Consider the following 18497-nt stretch of genomic DNA (forward strand, 5'->3'; position numbering starts at 1 on the left):
CTGACTGTTTTGTCATCAACACCTAAGAACAGAACTTTGTATCTAAAAGCTGACCTAGTTCCTGAACTTGATTGAGAATCAAGTAAACAACATTTTTTATTATTCATCTGTAATGTGGGATTGATAAGAGTGAAATCGAGGCTGACTGGGAGTACATGATGTTAAGCATTTGAAGCTTTGATCTGCTTCTAAAAAGTGATCATGTGACCCTCATACATGTATCTATTTTGCGTCTTACTTAGACTGTACAATTGTTTTCTTGAAATGAACCAGCCAGTTGGGCTTTTAAACACTTAGATATCTAGGTGGGTTTTTTTCTCTTGTGACCAGTTGGAAGTTACATTTTAATTTTTCTTCAAATTATTTGGATTCTAAGAGTAATACTTCACCTGGGAATATTTAAGTGCTCATACAGAATTCTTGGACAAAGACATTTATTGAAATTTTATTCGGAATTCAAACACCGGATTATTTTCTGTCATTCAACAAAGAACTGTTGATACTTTAGTGCTATATAGGCTACAGTATACGTCATCACCTTCCATTTTAGATTTTTGTTGGATCTTGAACTCAAATTCATTAGAGCGTAAATTAAAACTTGACTGGATAATCAATATATGATAATATTTGTGATTTCTTCATGCCTTCTAATTTTACAAAAACTATAAATCCAAAAAGTTTGATTTTTCCCAAAAATTTTGGTATAGAAAATTTTCTTCTTGCTAAAAATTGGTAATTTTTAGTTTATTTAACAAAACAATTAGGGGCCCCGAGTGGCTGAGTGGTCTAAAATGCTCTCTGTTATGGATCACTGCCATCTCACCTCTATCTGCATGGGTTCGAGTCTTGGATTCGGCCAAAGTGGGTATGTGAGAAAGCTTGCCAGTAGCTTCTCGTGGGTCAGTGGTTCTTTCCTGGGTTTTCCCAGGTTCTTCCTCCCCATTAATACTAGACACCACGTATAGCCTATCATGTGCTAAAAAATGGCATTAAACCCTACAACAACAACACAATTATTAAGTTTTTATCAATAAGTATTTGTACGCCTGAAAAAAGTAAATGACAAAATGTGTTTAAAACAATTCAGATAATGCATTTGTATCTTAACTAAAGAAAAGTGCAAAGGATGAAACATACCTGACCTCATTTCATACACATCCACCTTGTATTTTCTCCTTGAAAAGTAGCAGGCATTAAGGGCACCCACCTAACAGAAGAGAAGAATAGCAACTTGTATAATCCATCCAGGGTTTTATTCAATTTCGCACATTTTCTTACACTTAAAATGGCCATTGTTGTTTAGTAAAGCATCAGACTTGTAATCCAAGGGTCGTGGGGACAATACTCCCTCAGGCCACCCTATACTGGTTGCTTCAGTGTGTCCTTGATTAAATGCATTTAGCCCTTATTTTCTAGACATGATATAGCTAAAAAAATCACTTTAAAAGACAAATTTGTTTTAAACACAGGTACATACAGATCACTTTGGCCTCATTTTATAAAACAAAATATGCAAACTTTTGTTTCTTTTACAAAAATATTTTTAAATATTTTTAAATACTTTCTGAATAAATGTTTTATTAGGGATGGACAACAAGGAAATTTTGCTAGCATCAGGTTTCAGGCTGGTTTTTTTCCTGGATCAGGTTTCTCCACTCCCATTTTATCCAGTTTCCCCACTCCCTTTTTTACCCCCATTTATGTCAACCATCAAATTTTGTACAACATATTTATTGTATTACTGTCAGTTATTATTATTATCATGTGCAGTGCATGCTCTGCAATTTAACCGCATCATCATCAGCAACATGCAGAGCCTGCAGTCCACCAGGGAACTTTGTCAGTGGACAGTTGTTCACAACGTCACATGGTCTGGAGAACTCCACAGCAACAGGAAGAGTTATTGGAATGGCCCCATCGGACAAAGTTGACTGCACAACGCCCCTGTCCTGTCCAAAAGCAGTTCAGTGTGGTCCACAGATGTTGTGGAAGGTTGAAGCTCAGAGGGCAGATACAAAGCTCAGCTACGAGGGAGTGCTTTACAACATCTGTTGAAGGCCACTCAATGCTCCATGCTGAAATAATTGTCATATCATCTGGCAATGAACCTAACCAGATTGGGCATCTTGAAGTCAACCGGACTGCTGGATGTGAGGTGATGTCCATGTACAGTGGAAGTTTCTCACTGGCATACACCTTAGCCAACACTTTTGTGGTTACTTCCTGGCAACACAGATGTGGAGAAGGAATACTGCTGAGTACTGGCAGCCATGGTAAAGAAGTAGGCCATGGTGTTCCAGAGATTATGCACATTGTTGTGTTGAGCTGGACATCAATTAGCTTAGTATGGGATGATCAAGCCCAGGCAGGGGTGCAATACTTGGTTGTCAAATAACCGAGGGCCAGTGCTGATGTCTTGAGTATCTGAGCACTAGCACCCCAGGTTGAGCCAGCCAGTTTGTAGAGTAGCTTGTTTTGAGTGCTAGGTTTTGCTGCAGTTTTCTTGATGTGGTTGTAGAATGTCAGTGATCTGTCTAGAGTCACACCAATGTATGTTGGTGTCGGGTCATGTTTTATTTGCTGCCCACTGAGGAGGATGCAAAGCTCATGGCTTGCATTTGCATGGTTAAGGTGGAAGATGCTGGAGACTGTCTTTCTTGCACTTGGATGCCATTTCTTGAAGAAGTCTGTCATATCCACCAGGTCCTTATTCAGTACCCCGTCAAGCTCAGCAAATGAGTGACTTTGGATCCTGAGAGCAATGTCATCTGCATATATGAACCTGCATGACTGTATTACAAGTAAGTCATTGATGCAAACATTGAACAAACTTGGCGAAAAAACAAACCCTTGTGGAGTCCATTAATCTGATGCATCCACGAGCTGCAGTTCTCTCTGATGTGGACATTGAAGTGCCTGTTGCGAAGGAACAGTTCAACAGTCTCAACTATCCAGCCTGTGGGAAAGGGGTACCAACCTGGCGAGATCACAATTTTATCTTAAAACCCAGCTGGGTCTGTGTACCAAAGTTTTTATTAAAATGGCTTAAAAATTAAAAGTATATCAGGGTCAACATTGTACTTTTGAGCCAAATTTGGTACATTCTGGGTTTTTACTGCAATATTGAGCAAACATTTTCTCAATCCATTTGTACCAAACAAGTGACTTAAAAAAACTACTTGTTTTGCAGAATTTATCATTTGACCAAATACTCCAAGTGGGGTCAGGGATGTAGAATAGACCATACTGCATTCTCCCACATGTCATGAGAGGCATCTAATGTAGGTAGAAGTCATGGTGAATCTGTGGCTAGAAAGGGTTTGGAATTCTACCATGAGACCAGCCGGTGTTGACTACCATGTTGTGTCCTTGGGAAAGTCACTTTACTCAAATGATCCTGTCACTAAATAATCTACCATTAAACTCACTTGTAAGTGTTGTCTAACTGTAAACAACACAGACCCCATAATCTGCCATTGCAAACTGCACCTGCAGATCAGGATCTATATGGTTTATTCTACCAATTAGTTTTAACTGACCATATATATCCAGAGCTGCTAGTCAATTATGTGATGTCATATCTGGGTTTCTGCAGCTGGACTCAGTTTATAAATTAAGTGTTCCTTTTTGCCATGATGTAAAAGACAATCAAAAGCAAACTTGTCCACTGATGTTAAGTAATGCTGAAAATATTCACTGTTGTAAGATTACTGTTTTCATTTAACATTCCAACGCTTCAGTTTTACACAACAAACTTTATAAATTTACAGAAATAGTCTGCTCATTTCGTTTAGACCTTGTGATAAGACTGCTCCAGTGGCCTAAGTAGTTAGAGCATCTGCCTCAGATGCTGGAGGTTACAGGTTCGAACCCCAGCTGAGTCATATCAGAGACTTACCAAAAATGGTACTAACACCGCCTTGCTAGGTGCTCAGCTTTAAGAGGTTAGTGTTAGGACTGGTCGGACTGGTATCAGAATAATGTGAATTGGTGGGATACGCTACATGTCTGCGGCATGATGCCACAGTGCTAAACATCACTATAAACTGCCACATTGCAGACATCATAGCAATGTAAAACTGTTAAAGCTACGTTAAAAATCAAAATCACACACACGTAACTTGTAATAACATTTAAAATACAGTTTTTGAAGAGAGTCTGCCTTGTATGCTGGGGGTCGCATGTCATGTTCAAACCCCAGCCAAGTCATGCTAAAGACTTCTAAAAATGGTACTAACAACTGCCTCACATGGTGCTCAGCATTAAGAGGTTAGTGTCAGGACTGGTCAGCCTGGTGTCAGGACAATGTGACTGGGTGGGACATCATGCTACATGTTTGCAGCATGGTTGACCAGTGCTAGATGTCACTATAAACTGCCACACTACACACATCGTAGCAATATGACTGGAAAATTGTTAATGCTACTTAAAAAAATCCAAATCACACCCACAATCCAAATCACACATTCTAATTATAATTATTAAAAACAGAAAGAACCGTATGCATATGTAATCATAGGGCAATAATTAATATATTCAGATGACAACTTTTTTGTATCAAACTAATAATGCATACCAAAAAAAAGAGAAATAATACTGTAAAACAATGGTTAATATTTATACCATAATTTTAAAATTAAGAAATTTAATCAGATTAATGAAGAAATAATGTTAATAACAATGATTTACATATTCATCAGATATTTACACTTATATTTATGAAATATTTGTATCTGCAACAACATCAACACTAACAATAATGTCTACATTACATATTCTTTTTAAATTTTAACTTGCTGGCATGTTAAATGCCATCTAGAAAGGAATCAAACATATTTCTATGGTAAAGATTACAACCATGCACCTTACAATAAAACTATGAACTTTTAATTTACAATATTATTTCTATCATTAATCATATTGATTTGGTATAAAAAATATTGTCATCTGTATATTTTCATTATTACTTTATATCAATATTACTAAAGGCACTAACAGTTTAAATGATGATTAGGTCTTTTACAAACATACTTTAAAGTCATTTTTGTTCAGACTGCATTATATTGGAATGTGTGGTATGTATATATAAAAAATTGATAATGTCTATATTCTACTAACAGTGCATTTTTATGATTCAGACAATTTTGTTAATGTAGTTTCGTACCCTTTTTTTTTTTAATTTTACTGGTTGCAGCGGTGGGTATTTTGCTCGTTGTATGCAGCATACATGTACGATTTTATATTTTTACATGCGCGAGAAACCGCGCCAGGACGATGCACTTTGAGGTGTACATTAAACTGTCCGTACTAGTCTTACAACGCAAGAGGTCTCCTCTCAAGTGTAAGTTTAGAACGACCTAAACATAAATATCACGAGAGGCGTATTACATTGTAATTTGCGGGACTATCTGTCTACTAAAAATAGCATTTAATTAACACTGCACTCGCCGTAGCGAATTTATTATTTCAGATTAAAGTTTGCGCAGACGCAACAAGGTCTGGTATGAAATTAGTCCTACATGTAAGACCTTGACGCTGATATTTATGTTTTGCACGAAAACAAAACCAGCATGTGCTATGTCTTACATTGTAGACTAGTATGAAAGTTGTGGGGTTTAAAGGGATTAAATAATTTTCAGAAAGTAAATGTGCCAGGTAAATACTTTCGAAGACCGGGGCTGGGATACGATTCATAATGGATCGGAGCCAGACTATACAATTCCCTACATCAGGTTTATCCATCATAAGGTACGGCAATAAAATCCAGGGTAAAACTGAGTTACAAAACTCTTTTGTATGTGATGCTTACTAGTCCTAAGACATAGCACATGTTGACGTCCGAAACATAAATATCAGCGTCAAGGTCTTACATGTAGGACTAGATGCTTACCAGTCCTCCTCCGATAACTGCAACACGTTTTTTCCTCGTTTCTTCCGACATCCTGGTGTATTTTTCTTATTCGCTCGGCACAGCTCAATTTAACACTTAAACATCATGCTTGACTGGTCATCTGCTGACAAGTATCCGGAATGCGCCGTCCTTCGTGAGTACTAGTCCTCACCAGACCTGTCCTCTCCCAGAACCAATCTGAGCATGGGGAAAACTACGCTGTGTACCTATGGGCAGCCGTCGCCGCCAGAATTACATTAATCAAATGATCTAGTATGAAATCAAATGATTTAACCTAACAAATGAAATGATAAATCCAGATTCCAAATGATGTGGTATCACATGAAATGATTTAACGAACAAAACCGAATGATGCATTTAAATTTCAAATGACGTGGTATTAAATGAAATGATGTAGAGTGAAATGAAATGATTTAACCCATCAAACGGAATGATGAATTCAGATTCCAAATGATGTTGTGTGATATGAAGTGATATAGCATGAAATGAAATGATTGAACTCCAAAAATGAAATAATGAATTCAGATTTCAAATGATGTGGCGTTAAATGAAATGAACTGGTATTAAATAAAATGATTTAAAGAACAAAACGAATGATGATATATGCTTCCAAATGACGTGCTATTAAATAAAATGATGTAGTCTAAAATAAAATGATTTAACTCAACAAATGAAATCATGAATTCAGATTCCAAATGATCTGGTATTAAATAAAGTGATTTAAAGAACAAAACTGATTTATGAAATCTGCTTCCAAATGACATTATTAAATGAAATTACGTAGTATGAAATGAAATGATTTAACTCAAAAAATGAAATGATGAATTCAGATTCCAAATGATGTGGTATTAAATTAAATGATTTAAAGAACAAAACGGATTGATGAAATCTGCTTCCAAATGACGTAGTATTAAATGAAATTATGTAGTCTAGAATTAAATGATTTAACCAAAAAAATGAAATGATGTATTCAGATTCCAAATAATCTGGCATTCGTTGAAATGGTCTGAACAGAATGGAATGATCAGCTCATATTCCAAATGATATGGTATTAAATGAAATGTATGGAAAGTAAACGGTCTGATCAAACAAACACAGGGGGCGCTGTTAGGCAGACTTACAATCGACAGGCGTATTTACAAAATTCGGCTGAGATTTTTGCAGACGACATTTAACAGCTAAGGTTAGTGTTTCTTCTCCTTTCAAATAAACAAGAACTATGTTTTCCAATCAGGATAAATTGACTATCCACATTAATGAATGTATGTGTGTATTTTATTTTAAAATCTGCCTTGTACTGCACGAGTTTTCAATGCTTCATCTCAGCTAGATCTATCAGCTAAGGAGATTAAATCTTCATCTTATTTGATCAATAGTAATCATCATGTTTAATGACCTAACGTAGCATACGCACTAAACCAACAATTTGTTGCCCGCCACCTTTTGTATGTCTCGTGTTACCGGCCATACGAGTAGTGAAGGGGGCCACCATAGGGACAATGGGAATTAGCATTACAGACCCACCCACCCCCGGGCCACTATAGGGACTATGTAAATTTAACATGGTAAAAATTGCTGGGCCACTATAGGGACAATGGAATTTAACATGGGAATAGATTTTGGGCTTGTTTAGGGACAAGGGGGACTTAACATGGGAGAAAAAAACTACTTTAGGAACAAGGGAAATTAACATGGGAAATATATTTTGGGCTTGTTTAGGGACAAGGGGAATTTAACATGGGAGAAAAAAACTACTTTAGGGACAAGGGAAATTAACATGGGATTTTTTTTAAAAAAAAATTTTAAAAAAAGGGGTAGGCAATGGAAAGTCAATCTCTTTTCGAGACCTATGAGTGGCCCTGAAAAGGGCCTTTGGGTTTATGTTAATGTATCCATTAACATAAAGGGCACCGCATTGGTCTTCTTCTTGTCCTTAGGCTGCGTCTCACTGTAGGACCGTAAATCAGGACTCTTTTGAGGCATCCTTGTCTTTCTACGTAGATCCTACGTATCCACAGACTGGTGTCTGTCCTGTGGACAACTGTCCACTTGGATCGGACATACATGGGTATGTCCGTCCGGAACATCATTGAAGACACAAGCGTAGAAGATTGCACATCGGTCCACATCTTGAGGCACCGAGAACAGGTGAATCAATGCAGTGAACTGCACTTATTTATAGGTAGAGGTAGGATTGAAACGGATTGAGTTTGTTGACCAATCCAAACACGCGTTACAAAATTCAGTCAGCCCGCATCCAATCCGAAGAGAGCAGTCTGTCACGTCACGTGGTCTATATAGATTCGCTAGCGCCTGTGTGCAGTCAATCTATGCGACAGTGATTCAACATGACGGAAACTCAGAAAACGATCCATTAGGGTGCACCAGCAGTGGAGACCGCCCAAGGGAACCCGGACTTACTTTCAGAAGAGGTAAATTGGGATTTTGTGGATTTTCTTACCTCGCAAGAATTTGTTCCGGAACCTTCGTCACCTTCATTACCGCAGTTGGAGACTTTTAGACAGAGACAGAAAGAAGAATTGGAGAAATTTATACAACGACAAAAGGAAGCAGAGCAAGCTTTTCTCCTACAGCAACAGCAGCAAGAAGAAGAGGTAAGAAAAAAAACAACAACAAGAAGAAGTAGCAGCAAAGAAACAAGAGGGTGAAAATCAAACGGTCACGGTACTGTTGGACATTTTAGCGGAGTTAAGAAGTCTGAAACAAATGTATCAGACTTCTTTATTACGACCGAAGAGAATACGACCTTCCCGAGCTAAACACTCCAACCCTGTGACTAAGCCTACCGTACCACCCTTAGTGATTTCAACCAAATCATCATCATCAACAGTACGCAGTCCAGAAGTAGGCCTTGGCCGTGGCAAAGGCTTAAGGCAGTTAAAGTTGATTGCTTAAACTCACCCCTACACCAAAAACCAAAGGCCCTTTTCAGGGCCACCCAGGTCTCTCGAAAAGAGATAGACTTTCAATTGCCAATAACTCCAAAAATCAACCAAAAAAAAAACATTTTACCCCTATAGTACGTGTATATGAGTGCGTAAGTGTAGCTTCTTATTTAAAATCAAAACTCAGAGACACTTACCTTATATATTTAATTTATTCTTTTATCAATAGTTACAATCCAATTCACAATTCACAACAGAGCACTTTAAAAAAGTTCTTACACTCCTTCTGTCTCATTTTTTAGTCTGTCTGTTTTTTAAATTTCTTCACCGTCACAGTCTTTTCCTCCTCTTCCTCTTCACTTTCTTTCCTTCTTCTTTTCTTCTCCTGTTTCTTTTTCTTTACCTGGCTGCTTTCTTCCTCTGAAGAATCCCTCTCTTCCTCTGATGAATCCCTCTCTTCTTCTGAAAAATCCCTCTTTTCTTCTGACTCCTCTTGTTTCTTTTTTGGGCAATCTGGAGACCAATGTCCTTTTTCTTGACAATAATAACAGGTATCTTGACTTTTGTCTTTTCTAGCCCCTGTTTTTCTTTTTTGACGGTCTGGACACTCTGAAGACCAATGCCCTTTTTTTGACAGATATAGCAAGTATCTTGACTTTTATCTCGAAAGAAAGGAGAGTAGTCCGTCGGCTGGTCTGAAGAGAATTTTCTAATGACCCCTCGCAAAGCTCTGATGAAACGTTCGATTTGGCTAGTCTCTTCCATCGTTGTGCTCGGTTTGAGAGTGAAATGAATAGTGAAAGGACAAGACACACACCCTTTTATATACGCTGGTCTGCCATGACTATAAATTAGTCTATGGTGTTTAAACTTTAGTCATTTGACGTTTTGCACTCAAGATGAAACGATCCAATTCATTTGAGAAGAAAGAAGAAGAAGAAAGTAAGAGGCAGAAACGTGATCTATCGCCTCGTACCAGAGCTGAAGTCTTGGCACAAATTCATGCCAGTGATTTTGAAGAGGACATGAGTGAACCAGAATCCGAACCCTCTAAACAAAGTTCGCCACCCTTAGTCAACCCTGAAAAGTACTATTCCATTCGAGAGACGGAAAAGCGCTCCTCTAGAAAATTTAGAACCACGGCTTACAAATACACAGTGAAGTTCAAAGATTTCAAGGCTGAAGTACCGTTACAGAAAGCAGAAGGGTTCATCACCGGAGTGTGGGATTCTTTGCTCACCACACTCAAGCGACAATGTCAACCCAAAGAAGACGATCGCTTGAGACTCTCCATACCACACGACGGTTTGAAATCCCCTGTTTGGATCGAGTTTAGCCCCCCCCCCCTGCAGAATTGACCGCTTCCAAAGTCATGGACAAAATTCAACACGTACAACAATCCAATGACCAGTTTGACATCACCGATGGAAAAGCCACACTGGACATGACCCACGTCTCTCCTCCTCAAGGGACTGGACGCAAAAAGATGTTATTGGTGAACGAGCTTCGCATCATTAAGCGTAGCCTCGTCCAAATTTACAACCCTCAAGACCAGATGTGTTTAGTCAGGGCTATCGTGGTGGGACGAACCTATGCCAACAAAAACGACACGGTAGAATGGAAAAGAGCCTGGGAGAATATTCCAAAATCGGACCGAGCCAAACAACGAAATGAAGCAGAACTCCTGTTACAACAAGCCGGACTGTCCAAAGACACACCCTGTGGCATTCCTGAGATGCAAAAATTGCAAGATGTCCTAGCTCCACGCTACACCTTGAAAGTGTACCCTCAAGAAGTGCGTGGGCCTCTGTTGTTTCGAGGGAAAGACTTTAAGGATGGAAAATACATTCATGTCTATTATCACGATGACCATTTCGATACCATTACCAGTACCACCGGATTCCTGGGATACAGATATTACTGTGAGAAATGTGACCATGGTTATAATAATCGAGAGCAACACAAGCATTGCGGATTGAAATGCTCAGAATGTTTGGCCTCTCCACCCTGTCTGAGCGAAGGACCAGTGCATTGTTCAACTTGTCTGCGCACGTTTGTCAGTCCTACCTGTTACCAACAACATTTGAAGACGCAAGGTTCACAGCAGAAATGTGCTTGTCAACTGCTGAGATTGTGCCCCACGTGTGGACAAGGCCTACGTACCAATAATGCCAAGGCACACGTATGTTTAGGAAAGAAAAAATGTCACATTTGTCACCACATCGTGGACTTGGAACACGAATGCTACGTGCAAAAATACCACCCCCAGAGAAAGAGGATCGACACAAGAAGAAAGGCAATTTCATCTTTTTCGATTTCGAATGCATGCAAGAGACCGGCATTCACATTCCTAATTTCTGCGTGGCTCATCGAGCGTGCGAGAAGTGCATTCAAGAACCTATCTTCAGTCATTGCCCTCACTGCAGCAAGATTCCTGGAGGACGTGAAAAAATCTTTCGGGGACCGAACACGCTAGCCGATTTCGCCCAATGGGTCTTAGACCCCATCGACAAGACGTGGAGCCAAGAGGACATCGAACGTTACGGAGATTGTCATCGTCATGCCACGGTGATGCCTCACAATTTCTCCAAATACGATGGACAATTTCTTTTGAGATACTATACGGAACAAGGCACTGAGCGTCCTAAAGTCGCTTTGAACGGAGCCAAAATCATTTTCATGCAAGTGGGACAAGTACAGTTTAAAGATTCGATGAGCTATTTGGCCATGCCTTTGAGTCGAATGCTAAAACATTTGGAATGAAGAAATGGCTAAAGGGTACTTTCCACACTTTTTCAATACGGAAGCCAATCAACACGTCGTTCTACCCCATTTGCCTGAGGCTCACTATTACGGCCCTGACAACATGCTTACCGAACAACGAGAAGCTTTCTACGCTTGGTACCAGGCTCACGCCTCCGACACTTTCGGCTTTCAGGAAGAAATGTTAAAGTATTGTCGTTCCGACATGGACATTTTACGACGTTGCTGTGGAAAATTTCGAGAACTGTTCATGGAACACGGAGGGGTCGATCCTTTGAAAGAAGCTTGCACCATTACCAAAGCGTGTTCCTTAGTGTACCGGCAACGATTCATGCCTGAAAACACCGTGGCTGTCATCAGTCCTCAAACGACCAACTATGTCAAACGTCAATACTCGGTCCAAGCCTCACGCTGGTTACATTACTTGTGCGACAAGGAAGACAAATGGATTCAGCATGCCCGCAATGGAGGAGGCGAAAAGACCATCGGAACGCATTCGGTCGATGGCTGGGACTTAGAAAACCCCAAGATCGTGTACGAGTTTAACGGTTGCTTATTTCACGGATGTCCCGTCTGTTACCCTGACCGTGGCACTAAAAATCAGTTTTTACAACGAACCATGGAAGACTTGTACCAGGCCACTTGTCAGCGACGCCTAGAGTTAGAACAGGAAGGATACCAAGTGGTGGAAATGTGGGAACACGAGTACGATCACCGTTTGAAAACCGATCCCGAGTTTAAACGCCTCGTGGAAAGTTACCAGTTCATGGACCCGCTGACCCGAGGGATAGTTTGTACGGAGGAAGGATGAATGCCACCTGTTTGCTGTACCAAGCCGACGAAGAGAAAGGAGAAGAAATAAAATACTTGGACGTGTGTTCGCTGTATCCCTACGTGTGCAAATATTGTCGCTTTCCTGCAGGGCACCCACAATTGTTGACGGAACACATCGACCTGAAAAACATTCGACAATAAGAAGGTCTGATCAAGTGCAAAGTCTTGCCTCCCACTAACTTGTACCATCCCGTGCTACCTCACCATTGCCAAGGCAAACTGATGTTTCCTTTGTGCCGTACTTGTGCCGAAACGTGCAACAAAGATCAGCCTTGTCAGCACACCCAGGAAGAACGGGCTTTGACGGTAACCTGGGTCAGCGTAGAATTGTTCAAAGCTCTGGACATGGGATACCAACTGTTAGAAGTCTACGAAATTTGTCACTTTCCCAAGACAGAACAATACCACAAGGGTGACCCCAGTCAGAAAGGCATTTTCGCCGACTACGTGGATGCCTTTTTGAAACTGAAGCAAGAAGCCAGCGGCTATCCTTCCTGGTGTCACACTTCCGAAGACCAAATAAAATTCAAAGAGAAATACTTTGAACAAGAAGGCATCTCTTTAGACCACATCGAGAAAAACGAAGGCAGGCGATCGTTTGCCAAAGTGATGTTAAATTGCTTGTGGGGTAAAATGGAAACAACGCCCGTGTTTACCCAAGACGGAATATTTGACAGAACCTTCCCGTTACTTCCAGATGATTCACGACAAAACCAAATACATGAAACACGTGGACGTCATTCGTGAGGATTTGATCTTGGTCAATTACGAAGAAGATCTGGACTTTGTACAAGACGACCCTTTTGGAAATGTCATCATTGCGGCTTACGTGACAGCTCATGCTCGCTTAAAATTGTACGAAGCTTTAGAACTGTTAGGGGAACGCGTCCTGTACTTTGACACGGACAGTTGCATTTACATCCATCACCCGAGTCAACATCACCCTGATATCGAAGGAGACCGTTTAGGAGCCTGGACAGACGAGCATCCCGACGACAAGATTCTAAGTTTCGTCAGTGGCGGTCCAAAAAATTACGGCTACGAATACCGGGACAAACAAGGAGAAGTGCACACGAAGTGCAAAGTGAAAGGACTGACTCTGAATTATCGTACCAGTCGTGTGGTCAACTTTGGGGTATTGAAAGAAGCCTTGCAATCTGGAGAGGATGAACACTTTAAAGTGACCACTTATCAACCGAACAAGATTGTACGTTTACCCACTCACCACATCGTCAGTCGACCCTTGGAAAACGTCTATCAAATCGTGTACCAGAAGCGAGTGCGACTGCCCAACCACTTTACTTTGCCGTATGGACATGTTGGTATAAAACATTGGTTGTAAGCGGATAGCCACCCACCAGAAGGATGACTTCTCCACAGCAAGAATCGAGTGAGAAACCCGATGAGAACTCCAAGTTTAAAGCCTACCATTTTCCGGTTTTCTTGCCTGACTATTGTGATTGTGCCCGTCGATTGGACACGTTTCAAGCATGGCCTACGGATAGGAAAGGATTACCTTCTTCGCATATTTTAGCTAGAACAGGATTTGTCTACTTGGGACCTGAGTCAGGATTAGGATACGAAGTACAGTGTTTCGCTTGCGGACTCAAGTTACGAATGGATCTATGTATCTACAAAGATTCAGCTATTCTGGAACATACTCGATGGTCTCCGCACTGTCCTTACCTTTCTATGGCCTTTCCACCCATGACACTACGGTACAATGATGACGGCACCTTAGAGACGGTACCTTCCAAAACTAGATATAAAAAACATAAAAAAGGAACGATGTACAAGCTTGAGACTGCATTGCGACTAGTATAAAAAGGGACTATGGTCAAGATCGATAGTTCATTGTGACTACCAAGACCAAGCGAACAAGATGAATACTTTCAGAGAAACACAAAACAAGTTTAGAAAGGCACAATTCAAGTGTGGGGCTTCTGAAGTGGAATGCGATTGTGAGCCTTGCGATGGGTACGATGCTGTACGTTGTGACCTTAGCGATACCGTAAAGCATCATGGGAACTTTGTTCTCACTACCCCTATCATGGAAAGTGATGCTGTGCGTGCCAAACCTGAGGGATGCGAAAGCGATGCCGCTCGTCCTCTTGGACATTTTACTGGGTTTCGTTTTAAAGGTGGATGTTCACCTTCACGTCTACCCCCCCCCCCTACGGATGTCATCCAGCTCTGAGCAAACTCCTGTCCATGTCACCCAACCCTCATCGAAACGAACCTGTGAAAGACGAATATTCGTTTCCTGTGCGTTTGTCGGAATACTGCGACTTTGAAAATCGTCTTCAATCGTTCAAAGGAAATTGGCCTAAGTATCTGGGAGGACCGACCCCCGAAGAATTAGCCAGAGCCGGATTGTTCTACTTGGGCGAAGGAGATAAAGTCAAGTGCTTCAGTTGCGGTGTGTCACTTCACCACTGGAAACCGCAAGATTCGGCCTACGTAGAACATGCTCGATGGTCACCGAATTGTCATTACTTACCCTTAGTGGGACCGAGACATTAAAGTAACTTACCATGTCGTTGACGAAGAAGAAACCAGTTTGGCTAGGAGTCAAATGTTGGACATCACCGAGACCAGTATTTAAACTTCATTTCAAAAACGATATTGAATCATTACCTAAAGAACTACAAGAGAAGATTTACAAGGAAGTTTGGCAGGGGTTTGCCAGAGTGAAATCTCAATGGGTCACTGTAGAACTTTTGTGCCGAGAAATTCACAAGAGGAAAGTGAAAAAAGTCAACCAGTGTGTTAGATTTCTTTGGATCAAGTGTGCATTCGTCCTATTGTATTACTCTAGACCGTTTACATCAAAAGAGTTCAGTGACATTCTTGGACGTTACCCTGAATGGCAGTGGTCAGAAATTACTCACTATGTGGATTACTTTTGCTCTAGGAGAAGATTGTGAATTGTACGGACTGACCTATTCATGGATACTTTACAAGAGAACATTCGTGCTTTGCCTGTGGAGTTGAGAGAACGCATTTACCGAGAGCTGGTCAAAATACAAGTCAAACGCAAGGAACAGTTGCATCCATTACGTCACCAGATTTTTAACCACTGGTACCTGAATGGTATAAGAGAACTGATTCGTCAGAAATTGTTTCAGTGGCCAGACCTTGTTCAATACTTCCAGGCCCCCGATGATCCACGTGTTGATCATTTTGGTTACTTCGAGATTAACTTAGTGCAACGCATTGAGGAAGACAAGGTAAAGGATTACCGACATATTTTACGTGGAATCTACTTAGAGGAAGAGGAAACTTCTAAACGAACTCTGAAGTTTCGGTTACAGTATGCAACATTTAAATTCCCCACTGGAGAACGAAGATCTCTGGCTAGAAAGTACGTGTATTGTTTCCGAAACAAAGAGACTATAAAAACAGGCTGCCATGCCACGACTTTTATCGCATGTAATTGAACAGATTCCGTGGAAGGAACTCAATGACTATATTCAAACCGTGGATCATTACCATCGATTATTACAAGAACTGTATCCATTCAATTTGGGTCGACAAGTGGTGTGTGTCTTAGTGACTTGTTTTCTGGGATTTCGTTTACCAGCCGATTCCTTGTGGACTCTTTACGAACAGTACTTACCACCCATTCAACATGAAAGTGGTGCCTTTAAATGTTCACGAGAGACTCCTTTTGCTCAAAACCTTACGTTTTCATCTGGATACTTCTCGACCTCTACAGGAAAAAAAGACTCGTCAACTTTTAGCTACCCAAGACGTGTATGATGATGTGTGTGTAGCTTGTGACTTACACCCCCATTCGACAGATGTCCGTGCCTGGAAAAAATGGGATTTTGAGGCTTGGACCCAGGAAGTGGCCCAGTATGCACGAGAGTTGGTCAAGGAAAAAGGTTACTTTTCAACCAGTGTTAGTGACGGTGCCAGAAGAACCCGTCACCCAGGACAGGACTGTCGTGGACAGGCCTGAAAGACCCTTTCGGGAGGACACTTGTGTGACCTTACCCCCTATAGAACTGGTCAGAACTTTACCCAAAACATGTTGTACACTTGTTTTTATTCCACGTTAATGATTTTCATGTGCCTTTTATCGTTGTACTTAAGCCTTTGGCTTTTATGTATTTTTGTCTTTCGTATTCATGTTTAAAACATTCAATAAACGTGTTCTGAAAAAAGTATATAAACTCTCGTCTTGTTTGTTTTCGTGTCACAAGTGACATTCCTGACACTATGGCTACTTCTGCTGTCTCTGCTCCCTCTTCCTCTACTGTCAAAGTCATCGACGAACACTTAGATCGTGCCAGTTGGGAGGCTTTGTATCTTCGCCATCCCTTTAACATGCTCATTGCCTGACCTAGCGGTTCAGGCAAAACCGAATTCGTCAAACGTTTGATCGAACATAAACATCATTTGATCGATCGTCCACCTCAACGCATCGTGTGGTGTTACAAAGAGTGGCAATCGGCGTACAGCCTCTTGCGAGAAAGTCAAGGCGATTCCATCGTGTTTGTGGAAGGCATTCCTAAAGAAGACGACGGCATCGTCTCTGACTCCCGTCAAACCCATTTGGTCATTTTTGACGACATGTTAGGAGAAGACGAAGAAGAAATTAAACTGCGGTTCACGCGCAAAGGGCATCACCGTAATGCCAGTGTCGTTTACATCACCCAAAATTTGTTTCAACAAAGTAAAGCCCATCGCACCATCAGTCTCAATGCGCATTACGTGGTCTTGTTTGAAAGCCCTCGAGATAAATCGCAAGTGCAAGACTTAGCCAAACAGTTAGGAACGCCTTGGCTGACTCAGGCTTACGACGATGCCACTCAAACGCCACACACCTATTTACTCGTCGATTTGAAACCTACGACCCCCGATGATTTGCGATTTCGTACCCAATTGTTTCACCACTGGTGCCAAGACGGAGGGCCTGTCCTGTACACGTCTCCGTCCTCGACCTAATTCAACTCCACAAAAAAAAAATCTATAAAAACCTCAGACTCTTTTCGTCTGTCTCACACACATTTTGAACATGACGTCCCTTCAGTCGCATCTTCCCGTCAAATTGATTCGTGCCTTGTATGGCATCAGTCGAGAAAAAATCCACAAATACGAGCTCGTGTCTTAGAAGCTAGTCTCAAAGAAGTCTTACGATGGTTCACGGTGACGGCACGTCAAATACTCCAAGGAATCATTCAGATTCCTCATCAAACCAAACGCTTTTTTGATCGAAACAAAGTCGCTTTGACCCAACTGGCCGATCTCCGCATCGACACTCAAACCAAAAAACAAATCATTTTGAAACCTGGAGGGAGCGGTACTCTAGGAGGGGTCATCATTCGCTCTCTCTCTTAAGATGGGATCCTAATGCCCCCAAACTTCTCGCCAAGAAAAAAGTCAAACGAAGCCCCAAGGAGAAGAAAAAGACCAGGTCCCCAAGGAGAACTTTTCCAGTGGCGGGACCCTCCTCTTACCAGACACCACCCCGGAAAAAGAAAAGAAGCCCCCAGAAAAAGAAACAGGGAAAAAGTCCCCAGGAAAAGAAAAGCCGACAGAAGAAAACTAGTCGCAAGAGAGGCACTTCGGCCAGGACGCAACCTTACACTCGCAAACCACGACCTGCCACGGCGGTGACTGCGTCTCCGGCAGCCTCACGTTCATCCACTTCTCCGTTGATGACACCAAGAACTGAAGAGTACTTGGAGACGTTGATCACACCAAGAACTTCTCCGTTGATGACCCCAAGAACTTCCCCAGTGGCAGGAACCTCCAATTTGGTGGCAGTGGCTGCTGCTCACAAAGTACCTTCTCCCAAAATCAAAGTCCAAGAAAGATCGGGCATGTTACAAAGTTTACTGGATTTGTCCAAGCAAGAACTGGCTCGATTTAGTCCGTTGCGTACCCCTGCACGACGTGTCATGCCTGTCCTGAAGTTGATACGACGTAAAGGCAATGAGTGGCGACGCGTTCCAGTATAAAAAAGGCCTGTGACCAAGTCGGGGGTATCAGTGTTTTGGTGCTCCTGAAGATGTCACCCTCCAGAAAACATCCCTCTTCTAAACAACCCCAAGGAAAGAAAAGAAAAGGACTGC

The 18497-nt window shown here is 41.4% G+C and overlaps 2 protein-coding genes across 4 annotated transcripts in view; one reads left to right on the forward strand and one right to left on the reverse strand.

Moving 5' to 3' along the window:
* The window catches only part of LOC149804941 (kynurenine 3-monooxygenase-like), a 106016-nt gene extending 99896 nt beyond the window's left edge, over nucleotides 1–6120 (reverse strand). Inside the window, exons 1-2 of one of the 2 annotated variants that reach the window (XM_089946039.1) lie at nucleotides 5891–6120; nucleotides 1143–1207 (exon numbers count right to left, since the gene is read on the reverse strand). Coding sequence is in view for 1 of the 2 variants with exons in the window: in XM_089946033.1 (XP_089802159.1) it covers nucleotides 1138–1207; nucleotides 5891–5941 (121 nt within the window). In the remaining variant the exon portion in view is untranslated. Of the gene's footprint in view, nucleotides 1–1137; nucleotides 1208–5890 lie in introns of both variants that reach the window. The other variant, XM_089946033.1, reaches the window with a different exon arrangement.
* Nucleotides 5301–18497, forward strand: part of LOC149804942 (uncharacterized) — a 35512-nt gene continuing 22315 nt past the window's right edge. The window contains exon 1 of one of the 2 annotated variants that reach the window (XM_089946060.1): nucleotides 5301–5341. The gene's annotated coding sequence lies outside the window, so the exon portion shown is untranslated. The remainder of the gene's footprint in view (nucleotides 5342–18497) is intronic. The other variant, XM_089946052.1, reaches the window with a different exon arrangement.

This window comes from Sinohyriopsis cumingii, chromosome 2, assembly GCF_028554795.1.
Source record: "Sinohyriopsis cumingii isolate HCF-2022 chromosome 2, ASM2855479v2, whole genome shotgun sequence".
Classification (NCBI taxonomy): Eukaryota; Metazoa; Mollusca; class Bivalvia; order Unionida; family Unionidae; genus Sinohyriopsis; species Sinohyriopsis cumingii.